The sequence below is a fragment of the Tupaia chinensis genome, unplaced genomic scaffold (assembly GCF_000334495.1).
Source record: "Tupaia chinensis unplaced genomic scaffold, TupChi_1.0 Scaffold144569_1, whole genome shotgun sequence".
Taxonomy (NCBI): domain Eukaryota; kingdom Metazoa; phylum Chordata; class Mammalia; order Scandentia; family Tupaiidae; genus Tupaia; species Tupaia belangeri.
Window position 1 is genome coordinate 1 of NW_006204429.1, and position 11581 is coordinate 11581.

Consider the following 11581-nt stretch of genomic DNA (forward strand, 5'->3'; position numbering starts at 1 on the left):
ACCACCACGCCACCTGCTGGTCCCAAGGACTGCCTTTTTAGTTTTGTGGTCTTTCTGTTAGAACTTTTGATAGGTAAATGAAAGTTGTATTTTTTGCAGTAATTTCTATTACTAATTTTATGTTTATAGGTGGGCCAGGAGATTGAAGTCAGACCTGGTATTGTTTCCAAAGATAGTGAAGGAAAACTCATGTGTAAGCCAATCTTTTCCAAAATTGTATCACTTTTTGCGGAACATAATGATCTTCAGTATGCTGCTCCAGGGGGACTTATTGGTGTTGGAACAAAAATTGACCCCACTTTGTGCCGGGCTGACACATTTTGTGGATATTTCTGGTATACTTGCATGAGAAATGGATTATGCAAAAAGATAAATGTTCTAGATTTTAAGTTGATTTATTTTAATAGATGAATAGAGTGGGAAAACATTCACATGGGTAAGCTGTTGGTTTTAGGTTATAATAGATGGTTTTATGTGTTTGTAAAACTTATTTTTAAATACAAAGAATACATGCTGGTTTAGTAAATAGAGTAACTCCTTCTTGGTAATAGCAGAATAAGTTCTATGACCTAGCATTTAAGATACCTTTTTAGGGGGGGGATTGGGGAGGGGTCTGTACAGTTGTTTGTTTGTTTGTTTGTCTTTTTTAGAGAGGTTTTTGCCATAGGGCACGTCCGCTCACCAGACAGAGACAGAAAGCGAGAAATCACCCCCCAGGGGGGATGGCCACGCCGCAATCCCTTCTCCTCCATTCTCCTCTTGGGATCTTGGCATGCATGCACATGCGCCTGGCGTGAGTTTTAAGCCACCGGGTCCGGGACGCAAACTGCAGTCGACTACATGGGAGTCCAGCGACATAGCCATTACACTAACTGGTGGTCCCTGAACAGTTTTTAAGGTAGAGAATAGTTGCTTCTTAGATATGTTTTGCAAATGGTAAGTTACTTTCAATGTCATTTGAATGTCAGATGATTTTAACACTGAAGTGGTCATAAACGAAGATGCTTCCATTGTGTACAAAGTACTGAATTAATTAAAGGATTTTCTAGTTCTTTACAACTTACTGTATTATCAGATATTCAGAAAAAGGCAAAATTCAGTGAGAATTCAAGGTGATAGACTCGAACCACAGGTGATCATGTGGAAGTACAGTACTTTTAACTACTGTGCTACCCGCTGGCCCCAATATTTTACCAATCCTGTTTCATCTATGTATGTAGTTTTCTCTCTTTCCTCAAAGATAACACAGATAAAAAGTTTTTTAAGGGCTACTTATTTAATTAATTCAATTTGTGGGTTTTTTGGTTTTGTTTTGTTTTTAATCTGACTAGAGATAGACAGAAAGAAAGGAAAAGCGAGAAAGCAAGCCGCCAGGCCCAGGACTCAAACTGCAGTCAGCCATATGGGAATCTATCACCTCTAACCACCATGCCACTTGCTGGCCCCCACAGATAAAATATTTTGAAATAGATCTCAGGAGTCATATATGAAGTCTTTAAGCTATGTTTTTGGACTGCCTTTTAGAGAGAAATGACATGCAAATATTATGCAAACTACTCATTATGAATTTTGTATTTTTTTTTTAACCTTCATTAAGGACATTCTAATTCATTTTGAGTTAGGTTATTATCTCTATTAGCCCTTAATTCAAAACTTAAATCAAGGGAATCTTTTTGTTCTCAATTGGTTAATGAACTCATGAGTTTACAATTCTGTTTCTTCAGATGCAATAGGTATTTTGTTATGTCTGGGTAGCTGTTAGGTGAGTGTGGAAATACAAGTTATGTATTAAGATGTGTAAATATATGCTGTGTTTGAGAAAGCCTTTGTGTAAATCATTCACTTTAAAGATATTTTAGGAAATAAAAGGGTGGACTATATACATCTTGTTTTACAATAGGTGTTGGAACAAAAATTGACCCCACTTTGTGCCGGGCTGACAGAATGGTGGGGCAGGTACTTGGTGCAGTTGGAGCACTTCCTGAGATCTTTACAGAACTGGAAATCTCCTACTTCTTGCTGAGACGTCTTCTAGGTGTACGCACTGAAGGAGACAAGAAAGCAGCAAAGGCAAGTGCTTTTTGTAATTTGTTTCCCAAAAAAGTAACAGACACTAATTTTTAGTTTTTTTTCTTTTTTTTTTTTTTTTTTTTTTAAGTTTTGCTATTGGATGCATGCTTTCCAGAGGGAGGAGGGAGAGAGAAAGATCATCCCTGGGGAGGGGGCCACACTGCAGTCCCTTCCCCTCCATTTTTCTCTTGGGATTTGGGGCACACATGCACCTGTGTCCAGAACGTTTTTCAAGCCGCCACATTTGAGACTCAAACCACACTATTGGCTATGTGGGATCCAGCTACCTAAACCACCAGGCCACTGGCTGGCCTGACAGATAGTAAAATTAAAACAAGTTTTTAAGTTTGATTCTTATGTAGTTAACATGGAATTAAGGAAAAGGTAAATTTGGCTTTTTGAAAAGGAAGACCTTCTACATGACAGTCAGTTTAAGGTTAAAAAAAAGAAGAAGAAAAGGAAACCAAGGAAAGTATTTGCGTCACGTATGACAAACACATGATATTCCTAATACCCATGAGTTTGCTTTTTTTTTTTTTTTTTTTTTAATATTGATTAGGTTGACAAAGGTGGAGAATTGCTGACACCTAGTGTTGGCAAGGATGTAGGAAAATAAGCAGTCCTGTGTTTTTGGAGAAAATATAAGTTGGTAATACATTGTCTGAGAGAAAGTTGGTATTTCTCAACATTTTAAAAAATGCCTGTGCCCTGTCCCAGCAAATTTCACTACAGCATTGGTTTTTTTTTTTTTGTATTTTGGGTTTTAGTTTGTTTTTGTTTTTGTTTGCCATATGGCACATGCAGCAAAATTTCTGAAGAATTTTTTTTAATCTACAATTGTATTATTTCCAGAAGTATTTAATAAATTGCCATGCATTTTATTGATTTGGGACTTGTTTTTCTCCAATTTATTTCCCTAGGTGCAAAAGCTATCTAAGAATGAAGTACTTATGGTGAACATAGGATCCCTTTCAACAGGAGGGAGAGTTAGTGCTGTCAAGGCTGATTTGGGCAAAATTGTTTTGACTAATCCTGTGTGCACAGAAGTAGGAGAAAAAATCGCTCTTAGCCGAAGAGTTGAGAAACACTGGCGGTAAGTTTATTAGTCTTTATCACTGTCATAAAAAAGACAGTATCTTTAAGTTCTTGGTGGTATATTCATGCATACTCTTCTTGAAAGCAATAGTTATTGTGGCTTTAACTCTCATCTGTTTATTTAGGTAACTTTGAAAACTTGATTTGTGCTCTCATATTTTAGTCCAGGTATTACAGTTGGTATTATCTTATATATAGTGTATACAAAAACCAATGGATTTAGGTTGACTAAGTCTGTCATCTTTGACTTTTTTTGTTTTTGCTATAGGGTATATGCACTCACTGAGAAAAGACAGAGAGAGGAAAAGTGAGAGATCACTCCCCAGGGTGATGGCCACCCCACAATTTCCTCCATTCTCCTCTCAGGATTTTTGGACATGCATGCACAGGAGACTGGCGTGATTTTCAAGCTGCCAGGTCCAGGACATGGGCTATAGCTAGCCATGTGCGAGTCCAACACCTTAATTACCATGCCATAGGCTGGCTTATCTGACTTATTAAAATATCTGATTACGAAATAATTTCACACTTAAACAGGAAAATTTTAAGAATTTTACAGAAAATTTCTACATGCCCTTTTCCCACACGTACGTGCACACATATATATTTTTAATTTAGAAGAGATGTTTGCTATAAGGGTGCATGCACTCGCCAGAGAGACAAAGACAGAAAGTGAGAAATCACCCCTCCAGGGTGTGGCCACACTGCAATCCCTCCTCTTTCATTCTCCTCCTGGGGTCTTGGACACACACACACACGCCCAGCTTGATTTTCAAGCTACCAGGTCTGGTACTTGATTGACTGTGGGAGTCCCGTGACATAACCGCTATACTATCTGCTGGTCCCTAGCCAGTTAAATATATTTTTTTGGTTTTGGTTTCGTTTTTTTTAGATTTTTGCTACAGGGCACATATGCTCACCAGAGAGAGACAGAGAGACAGAAAATGAGAAATCACCCCCTGGGGGGATGGCCACGCCATTCTCCTCTTAGAATTTTGGGCATGCGCATGCCCCTGGTGTGAGTTTTAAGCCACCAGGTCCAGGACTAGAACCAAGGTTGCCTTCATGGGAGTCCAGGAACATAACCATTACACCAACTGCTGGTCCCTACTTCATCTCTCCCCCCCCCCTTTTTTAAAGTATTATTTTATTTTACTTTATTTTTTTATTTGACCAGAGAGGGACAGAGTGAGAGAGGGAGAGAAAGAGAAGAGGCAAGCTGCCAGGTCTGGGACTCGAAACACAATCAGCCATGTGGGAGTTGGGAGTCCAGTACCGTTAACCACCATGCCACCTGCTAGACCCCCGCTTCATCTCTTAATGTTTTAGTGTATATTTCTTAAATCAAGGATATTCTCTGATATAATAACTTCAAAATTTAACATCGATGGCAACAGCAGTTAGTGTAATGGCTGTGTCGCTGAACTCCCATGTAGTCGACCGCGGTTCAAGTCCTGGACCCGGTGGCTTAAATTTATACTGGGTGCGTATGTATGTGTGTCCAAAATCCTGAGAGAAGACTGGAGGAAAAGGGACTGTGGTGTGGCTATCCTCCTGGGTAGGTGATTTCTTGCTTTCTGTCTCTGTGTCTCACCAGTGAGTGCATGCGCCCTATAGAAAAAATCTTTCAAAAAAAAAAAAAAAAACTCACACCAGGCATGTGTCATCGATAAAATACCAAAATTTATATTTTGTATTTAAGTGTTGGTTTTGTTTTGTTTTAATTTGCTATAGGGTATGTGTTCTCGCCAGACAAAGAAGGGGAAAGTGAGAAAGTAGCCCCCAGGGAGAATGACCTGTTATTTATTTGCCTATCTAGTTTTAATGTGGAATAGGTTATGATCCATTACTGTCCTCATTTTATTTACTTATTTATTTTTTAGAGGTTTTTGCCATAGGATACGTGCGCTCACCAGAAAGACAGACAGAGATAGTGAGAGGGAAAGTGAGAAGTCACCCCCCAGGGGGCAATGGCCACACCCCAATCCCTTCTCCTCCTAGGATCATAGGCATGCACTCACACACACCTGGCGTGATTTTGAAGCCACAGGGTCTGAGACTCAAACCATGGTTGATCCTGCGCGAGTCCAGTGACATAACCACCATGCTGTGTGTGGGCCTGGGTCTTCATTTATTTTAATGTGCAAATTTTCCAAGATCTGGCCAGTGAAGACCCTTAAATTGACTCCTCTATCCTTTCAACATAAAACTATCTTTCTTTTTTTTTTTTTTAATACCACCTTATTTTCTGGCCCAAGATGTTTCAGACTCATCTTGTACCTTCACTGCTCCAGTTTTAGAATTGGCCATTTCTATAAGGAACCCTGTTTCCTTTTAGTGGAAAATGGTATTTAGTCACGAAGATCTGAGTACCAGGAGTGCTTGTTGCTCCCAGGGTACTATTACTTCTAGGTCCTATGAGTGGACAGAGATAGGCAACACAGCTTTAGCTCTGGGTTCTTTTGGCTCTTTCTCAGGTTTTTGAGTCTGCCCCTTCCCTTATTCTGTGTGACCTCATCATCATCCACACCATTATCATTTCACACTTACAGGTTACTGCGGAAGACTCATAGTTTGCCTATTCCTTTGTTTCTTAGTTCAGTCAAAATGAGTCTCCCAAAACATTTTCATCATACTGCACTCAGTATTATTTCTAGGTTCTTCTCACTGCTTTCTCCTATTTGGAATCTTCCTGGAAGCCAAGTAGGCTTCCAAGTAGGATGAAGTACATTCCATATAACTAGTCCCATATTATCTTGTATAAACTCTACATTAGGCTATTTTGTGTCTGGTTGTTCTTCTAATTATTCAGATCATCCTTAGCTTTCTGTTCTTTTATCACTACCTATCTTTTTTTTTTTTTTTTAGAGGTTTTCCCTTTAGGTTGTGTTTGCCAGAGAGATAGAGACAGAAAATGAGAAATCATCCCCTGAGGGGATGGCCACGCCGCAATCCCTTCTCCTCCATTCTCCTCTCAGGATCTTGGGTTCGCACGCACATGTGCCCAGTGTGAGTTTAAGCCACCGGGTCCAGGACTCAAACCGTGGTCGTCTACATGGGAGTCCAACAACATAGCCATTACTCCAATTGCTGGTCCCCCAACTACCTATCTCCTTTATTAAGGCTTTCCCGGTATTGTGCCACATGATGGTCTATCATCATTTATTGTTCAGAAGGTTGATCTGAATTACTACTCTGTAATTTAAGAAAGAGTAAAGCTTTAGGGCTAGTAGATGCTTTCTAAGGTAAGGCAACTGGATCCCACACAGCCAGTGGTTCAAGGCCTGGACCCAGCAGCTTAAAAATCGAATCCTGAGAGGGGATTGTGGCATGGCCATCCCTCTAAGGAGTGATTTCTCACTTCCTGCCTGTCTCTGGTGAGTGCCCATGCTCTATAGCAAACTAAAAAAAATTAACTTTTTTCTTTCTAAAGATTTATTTATTTAATTCAATTTATTATTATTATTTTTTTTAACTTGACCAGACAGAATGAGAGAGAGGAAGAGAAAGTGAGGAAGCAAGCCTCCAGATCTAGGACTCGAACTGTGATTGGCCATGTGGGAATCCAGCGCCTCTATTGACCATGCCACCTGCCGGCCCCAAATTAACAATTTTTTTAAAAAACTATGGTTTTTGTTATTTTTCAAGCAAATAAAGGATTATTTGCTTTGTGGTTATTTATACCTCTTTTATACCTGTTCTGGTTTCCTCTCGTTATGATTACGCTGTGTGTTGTTTAATGATTGTAGACATACTGATTTCCAGCGTATTTTATTTATTTAAAAAAAATTTTCAATTTAATCATGGTACATCCTTTACAGTATACAATATGGTTTTATCCCAGCATAATACAGTGCCTATTAGTCAAGTCAAAGACATCCAGTGTATTTTAAAATAGGCCTAAATAGGGGCCAGCAGGTGGCATGATGGTAAAGGCATTAGACTTCCACATAGCCAACCACTGGTTGGAATCCCAGATGTGGGGGTTTGTGTTCTCACTTTCCTTCTCTCTCTCTCTCTCTCTCTCTCTCTCGTGAATTGAAAAATAATAAGTTAAAAATCGAATAATTATTTAAAAAATAGACCTAAATAGGGCCTGGCAGGTGGTGTGGTGGTTAAGGGTGCTGGACTCCCATATGACTGACTGTGGTTCAAGACCTGGACCTGGTGGCTTGCTTTCTCACTTTCCCTCTTTCTCTCGCTATCTTCCTCGCTGGTCAAATTAAAATAAATAAAGTTAGATAAAATAATTTTAAAATTTCTTTAGAAAAGGTCTAAATAATACGATTTTAAAAACTGGATGGATTGATTATATTATTATCATTTTGCTTCAAAACTAGCAAGTATGGGCGCCAGCAGGTGGCATGGTGGTTAAGACACTGGACACTCCCACATTGCCAACCATGGATCGAGTCCTGAACCTAGTGACTTGCTTTCTCACTTTCCCTTTCTGTCTTTCTCTGGTCAAATTAAAATAAATGAATGAATGAATAAATTAAAAGATAATTCTTTTTTAAAAATTAGCAAATATGTTAAAATTTTTAGACAAGAGAGCATCTGAACACTCCTTAACATTCTTTAGAATCGTGGTCTAGAAGAGTTTTGGTTTAGAAGCTACAGTTGAGATAGCCATGTACAGACTGGTCATTGATTAGGGCAGATATTGAAAGAGGGAGCAGAGGTCCCTTTGCTATAAGGAGTAACCTCGTAAGCCTGCGTTTACCTCTCATTCTTCTGTTATTTTTCTTTACCAGAGAAGGTTATGCTAAAGGCATTGTGCACTGTTGAGATGCTGCAAATGGTAGGGAAGCATTTTTTAAGGAGAAATGGGTAGAGAATGAAATTTTTAAAAATGGTCAGACTGGGACCAGCAGATGGCGTAATGGTTATGTCGCTGGACTCCCACCCACATAGTCGACAGTGGTCTGAGTCCCGAACTTGGTGACTTTAAACACACGCTGGGCACGTGTTTGTGCACGCGCGCCTGCCCAAAATCCTGAGAGGAGGATGGAGAAGAAGGGATTGCGGCATGGTCATTTCCCTGGGGGGTGATTTCTTGCTTTCTGTCTCTTTCTTTCTGATGAGCATATGCACCCTATAGCAAAAATCTCCCTCTAAAAAAAACAAACTGGCTGGTAGGTGGCATGGTGGTTAAAGATTCTGGACTCCCACATGGCTGGCCATGGTTCTAGTCTTAGACCTGGCAGCTTGCTTTCTCACTTTTGTCTTTTCTCTGGTCAAATTTTTAAAAACAAATAATAATAATAAAGTAATTATTTAAAACCAAACAAACAGAGAGGTTGTACATCAGCATGGTGGTTCCTTAGGTGGACTCTTAGGTGATTCTGAAACAGAATCTGTGCTGTCCCGAGATTATTTCTGCATTGATTTACACCTAAAACCAGCAGTTTGCTCTCATTGGAGAGTATTTTTACATCAAACAGTTGTCTTATTTTGTTTTTTCTTAACTATTCAATTGATACGGTTATGAAATAGATTCCAATAGGTATATTTTGATAGAGGATCAGTATTTATGGGAGCAACTCTTTGGAGGGGCAGTCTTTGGGACAAATTTCAATATAGAAGATAGGCAAGTAAAATCAGTTCTATCACATGCTTGTGTGTTAATGATAATGAAGTAGATGTAAAATTCATGATTTCTTTTTGTTTTGCAGTTTAATTGGTTGGGGTCAAATAAGAAGAGGAGTGACTATCAAGCCAACAGTAGATGATGACTGAAGAATCCCAGTTAAATAATACATTTGGATGGAGTCGGATTTTCTCTTAACCTAGGGGTATATTTTCAGAGCAATACAAGGAAATTAATTTCACGGCCTATACCTTAGGTAGCTGTAAGGTTATTCTCATTTTTTGGTGATGAAAATTTAATCTCTGATACTAAAATAGAATCTATAATAAATGTAAAAGTTGGCATAATAAGCATTCCCAAATGTCTAACTTAAACATCAGGGCAGGTTTGAAATGAAACTACTACATCCAGCCTTTACTGTAGCACACCTATCACCAAACCTGTTTGAAATAAAGATTTTCTTCTTCTTTTTGATGATTTGTCTTTCAGTAGCTCCAGGCCGAGGGCTGTTGTACTAGTTAAAACCTAAGGACACACATTCTCCTTGATGACCAGCTCCCCATTGTTTGGCCCCATATTTTATGTTGCTTTGTCTTTGAAATTTTGAGTGAAAGGAAATTAATAGGGTCAAATGAAGTTGTCCCTTAGAGCATGAATGCTCATTTCCATAGACAAACCTTTCTCTCCCCTTACTCTTTTTTTTTCTTTTTTTAAAATAATTATTTTATTTTATTTATTCATTTTTTTTTTTTTTTAATTTGACCAGAGGGAGACAGAGAGAGAGAGAGAAAGTGAGAACGCAAGCTACCAGGTCCAGGACTTGAACCGCGGTCAGCCATGTGGGAGTGTCCAGCACCTTAACCACCATACCACCTGCTAAATCTTTCCCTTTACTCTTTTTCTGAACTGGAACACTGGAAACCCGGGCCAGAAGTTCCCACCCTTTCCTTGTGATGTCCCAAGATTATTTCTTTCTTGGTTTACACCTAAAACTTGGCAGTTTTCTTCCATTGGAAAAAAAAAACATTATATGAAACAGTTGTCCTGATAAGTAGAACAGATCTTTCTCAGCCTTGCGGGTTTTTTTTTTAACTGTTTAATTGATGTGGTTGTAAAGTAGATACCAGTAGTAGTAATAATTGGACCTTTCAAGAAGTAAAAGATGTTAGGAAACAGAGTGGTGAGTCCTTTGGATTTTTAACTTATTCTCCATGTCCCTGTACTTTTCCTGTGCTATGTTGTAGTTCAAATTTTATTTATGTTTTTTCTTAAGAGATTCTGTTAGAGCAGTCATTCCCAACTTGTGACTGACATTAGAATGGCTTGAGAAACTTGAAAAATATAAGTACCCCACAGAGATTCTGATTTAATTGGCTTGGGTGGAGCCCAGATGTTAATTTTTAAAACTCTCCCGTGTTAAGAAATAAGTTTAGAGAGCTGAGAGGTATGGATATATTAAGTAGCAACTTAGTGAGTTTTGGTAGTCTGATAGTGCTCTTTAGTTTGCTTTTCTTAAATCTGCATTGAGATGGGATTTGATTCCACAGTCTTTTGTGCTTTCTGGATGTTGAAGATACCTTGTAGAAGTTTAGAAGCTGTGGTTATGGGTCATTATTTAAGTTTATAAATTTTGAGGAAGCATATTACTGTTATATACTTGGTTGACTTTGAAGGGTTGTGCTGTAGCATGAGGAACACATTTAAATAAAACAAGGTTCTAAATCAAACATTAATTTTGTATCCAACACGTCCCCATGTGTTTTCCGAGCACTTTCTACCATGAGTTCTGGAATAAGATCCAAAATATTGACTAACTTACTGTAGTTTATCTCATGTCAGAACTGAAAGTTGAAGTCTGTTGTAATTAATCTCAAAGATCTACGTGAATTTCAACAAATTTGTAAGGTACGGTGCTTAGTGTAATGAGTACATGCAGATATGAAAACAGTGGGTGTTATTTTCATAGGCCGAAGTCAGTGCAGTGATTCTCAGCAAAAGATGGACCCAATTCAGAATGTGTAACATAAGGTTTCACATAAGAGTGTGTTGCATATGTAAATCCTCTTGTTTCTACTGTCAGCCTATTTTCAAAATCTGACCAGTTCTCATCTGCTCCACTGCCGCTACCCTGGTCAGAGCCACAGGGGTTCTCACAGGGACAAGCCTAGCTTCTCCCTGTTTCTGTGCTGCAGTCTGTTCTCCACACCACAGCCAGTTACGTTTTTGTAAGCAATTGCTATGTACAACTCTGTGATAGTCATATAGTCATGATAGTAAGTCTCTACAGAAATGAGGCATGAAGACAGTCTAGCTGTGACATCTGAATTTCTAAGCCGACCCAGAAAGCTCTCCTCTCTCTTTACTCCCCAAATGCTACCTCCAAAGATGTGTGTGAGTGTGTGTGTGTGTGTGCTTTTGTAGAGGAAAAAGAACTTTTCTTTTTTTTTTTTTTTATTATTATCATAATCTTCTTTATATTACATTGGATTACATATAACTTTACATTGACTTCCATTGCTTTTTCAAAAGGGAATGCCATGCATGTCAGTCAATACAGAGGCATCGATCTCCCCGCTTTATCATTCAAAGTCTTTTCCATGCATTTCCCAATAATTATTATTATTATAATTTTTTAAAACAGTCAATCACTATTTCTCATTTTGCTTGTTAAAAGACTTCACCCATCATGAAATACTTCCCAGACCAGTCCAGTTGAGAATACTATACACGTCATCTTCAACAGATAATAAACCATATCTGTTTCTCACTAACATCCCCTCTATTGTTCACTTGCTATCTTTCTCTATCCTCTTCTCTTTTTTTTTT

At 38.6% G+C, this 11581-nt stretch overlaps 1 protein-coding gene across 1 annotated transcript; it reads left to right on the plus strand.

The window, feature by feature from the left end:
- Positions 1-129: 129 nt before the first annotated feature.
- Positions 130-9229, plus strand: LOC102485458 (eukaryotic translation initiation factor 2 subunit 3-like; the record flags this gene model as incomplete). The annotated part of the gene is made up of 4 exons (XM_006167170.3): positions 130-274; positions 1901-2070; positions 2991-3163; positions 8841-9229. Coding segments are annotated over 4 exons (552 nt in total), but the record flags the coding sequence as incomplete, so codon positions are not given.
- Positions 9230-11581: the final 2352 nt, after the last annotated feature.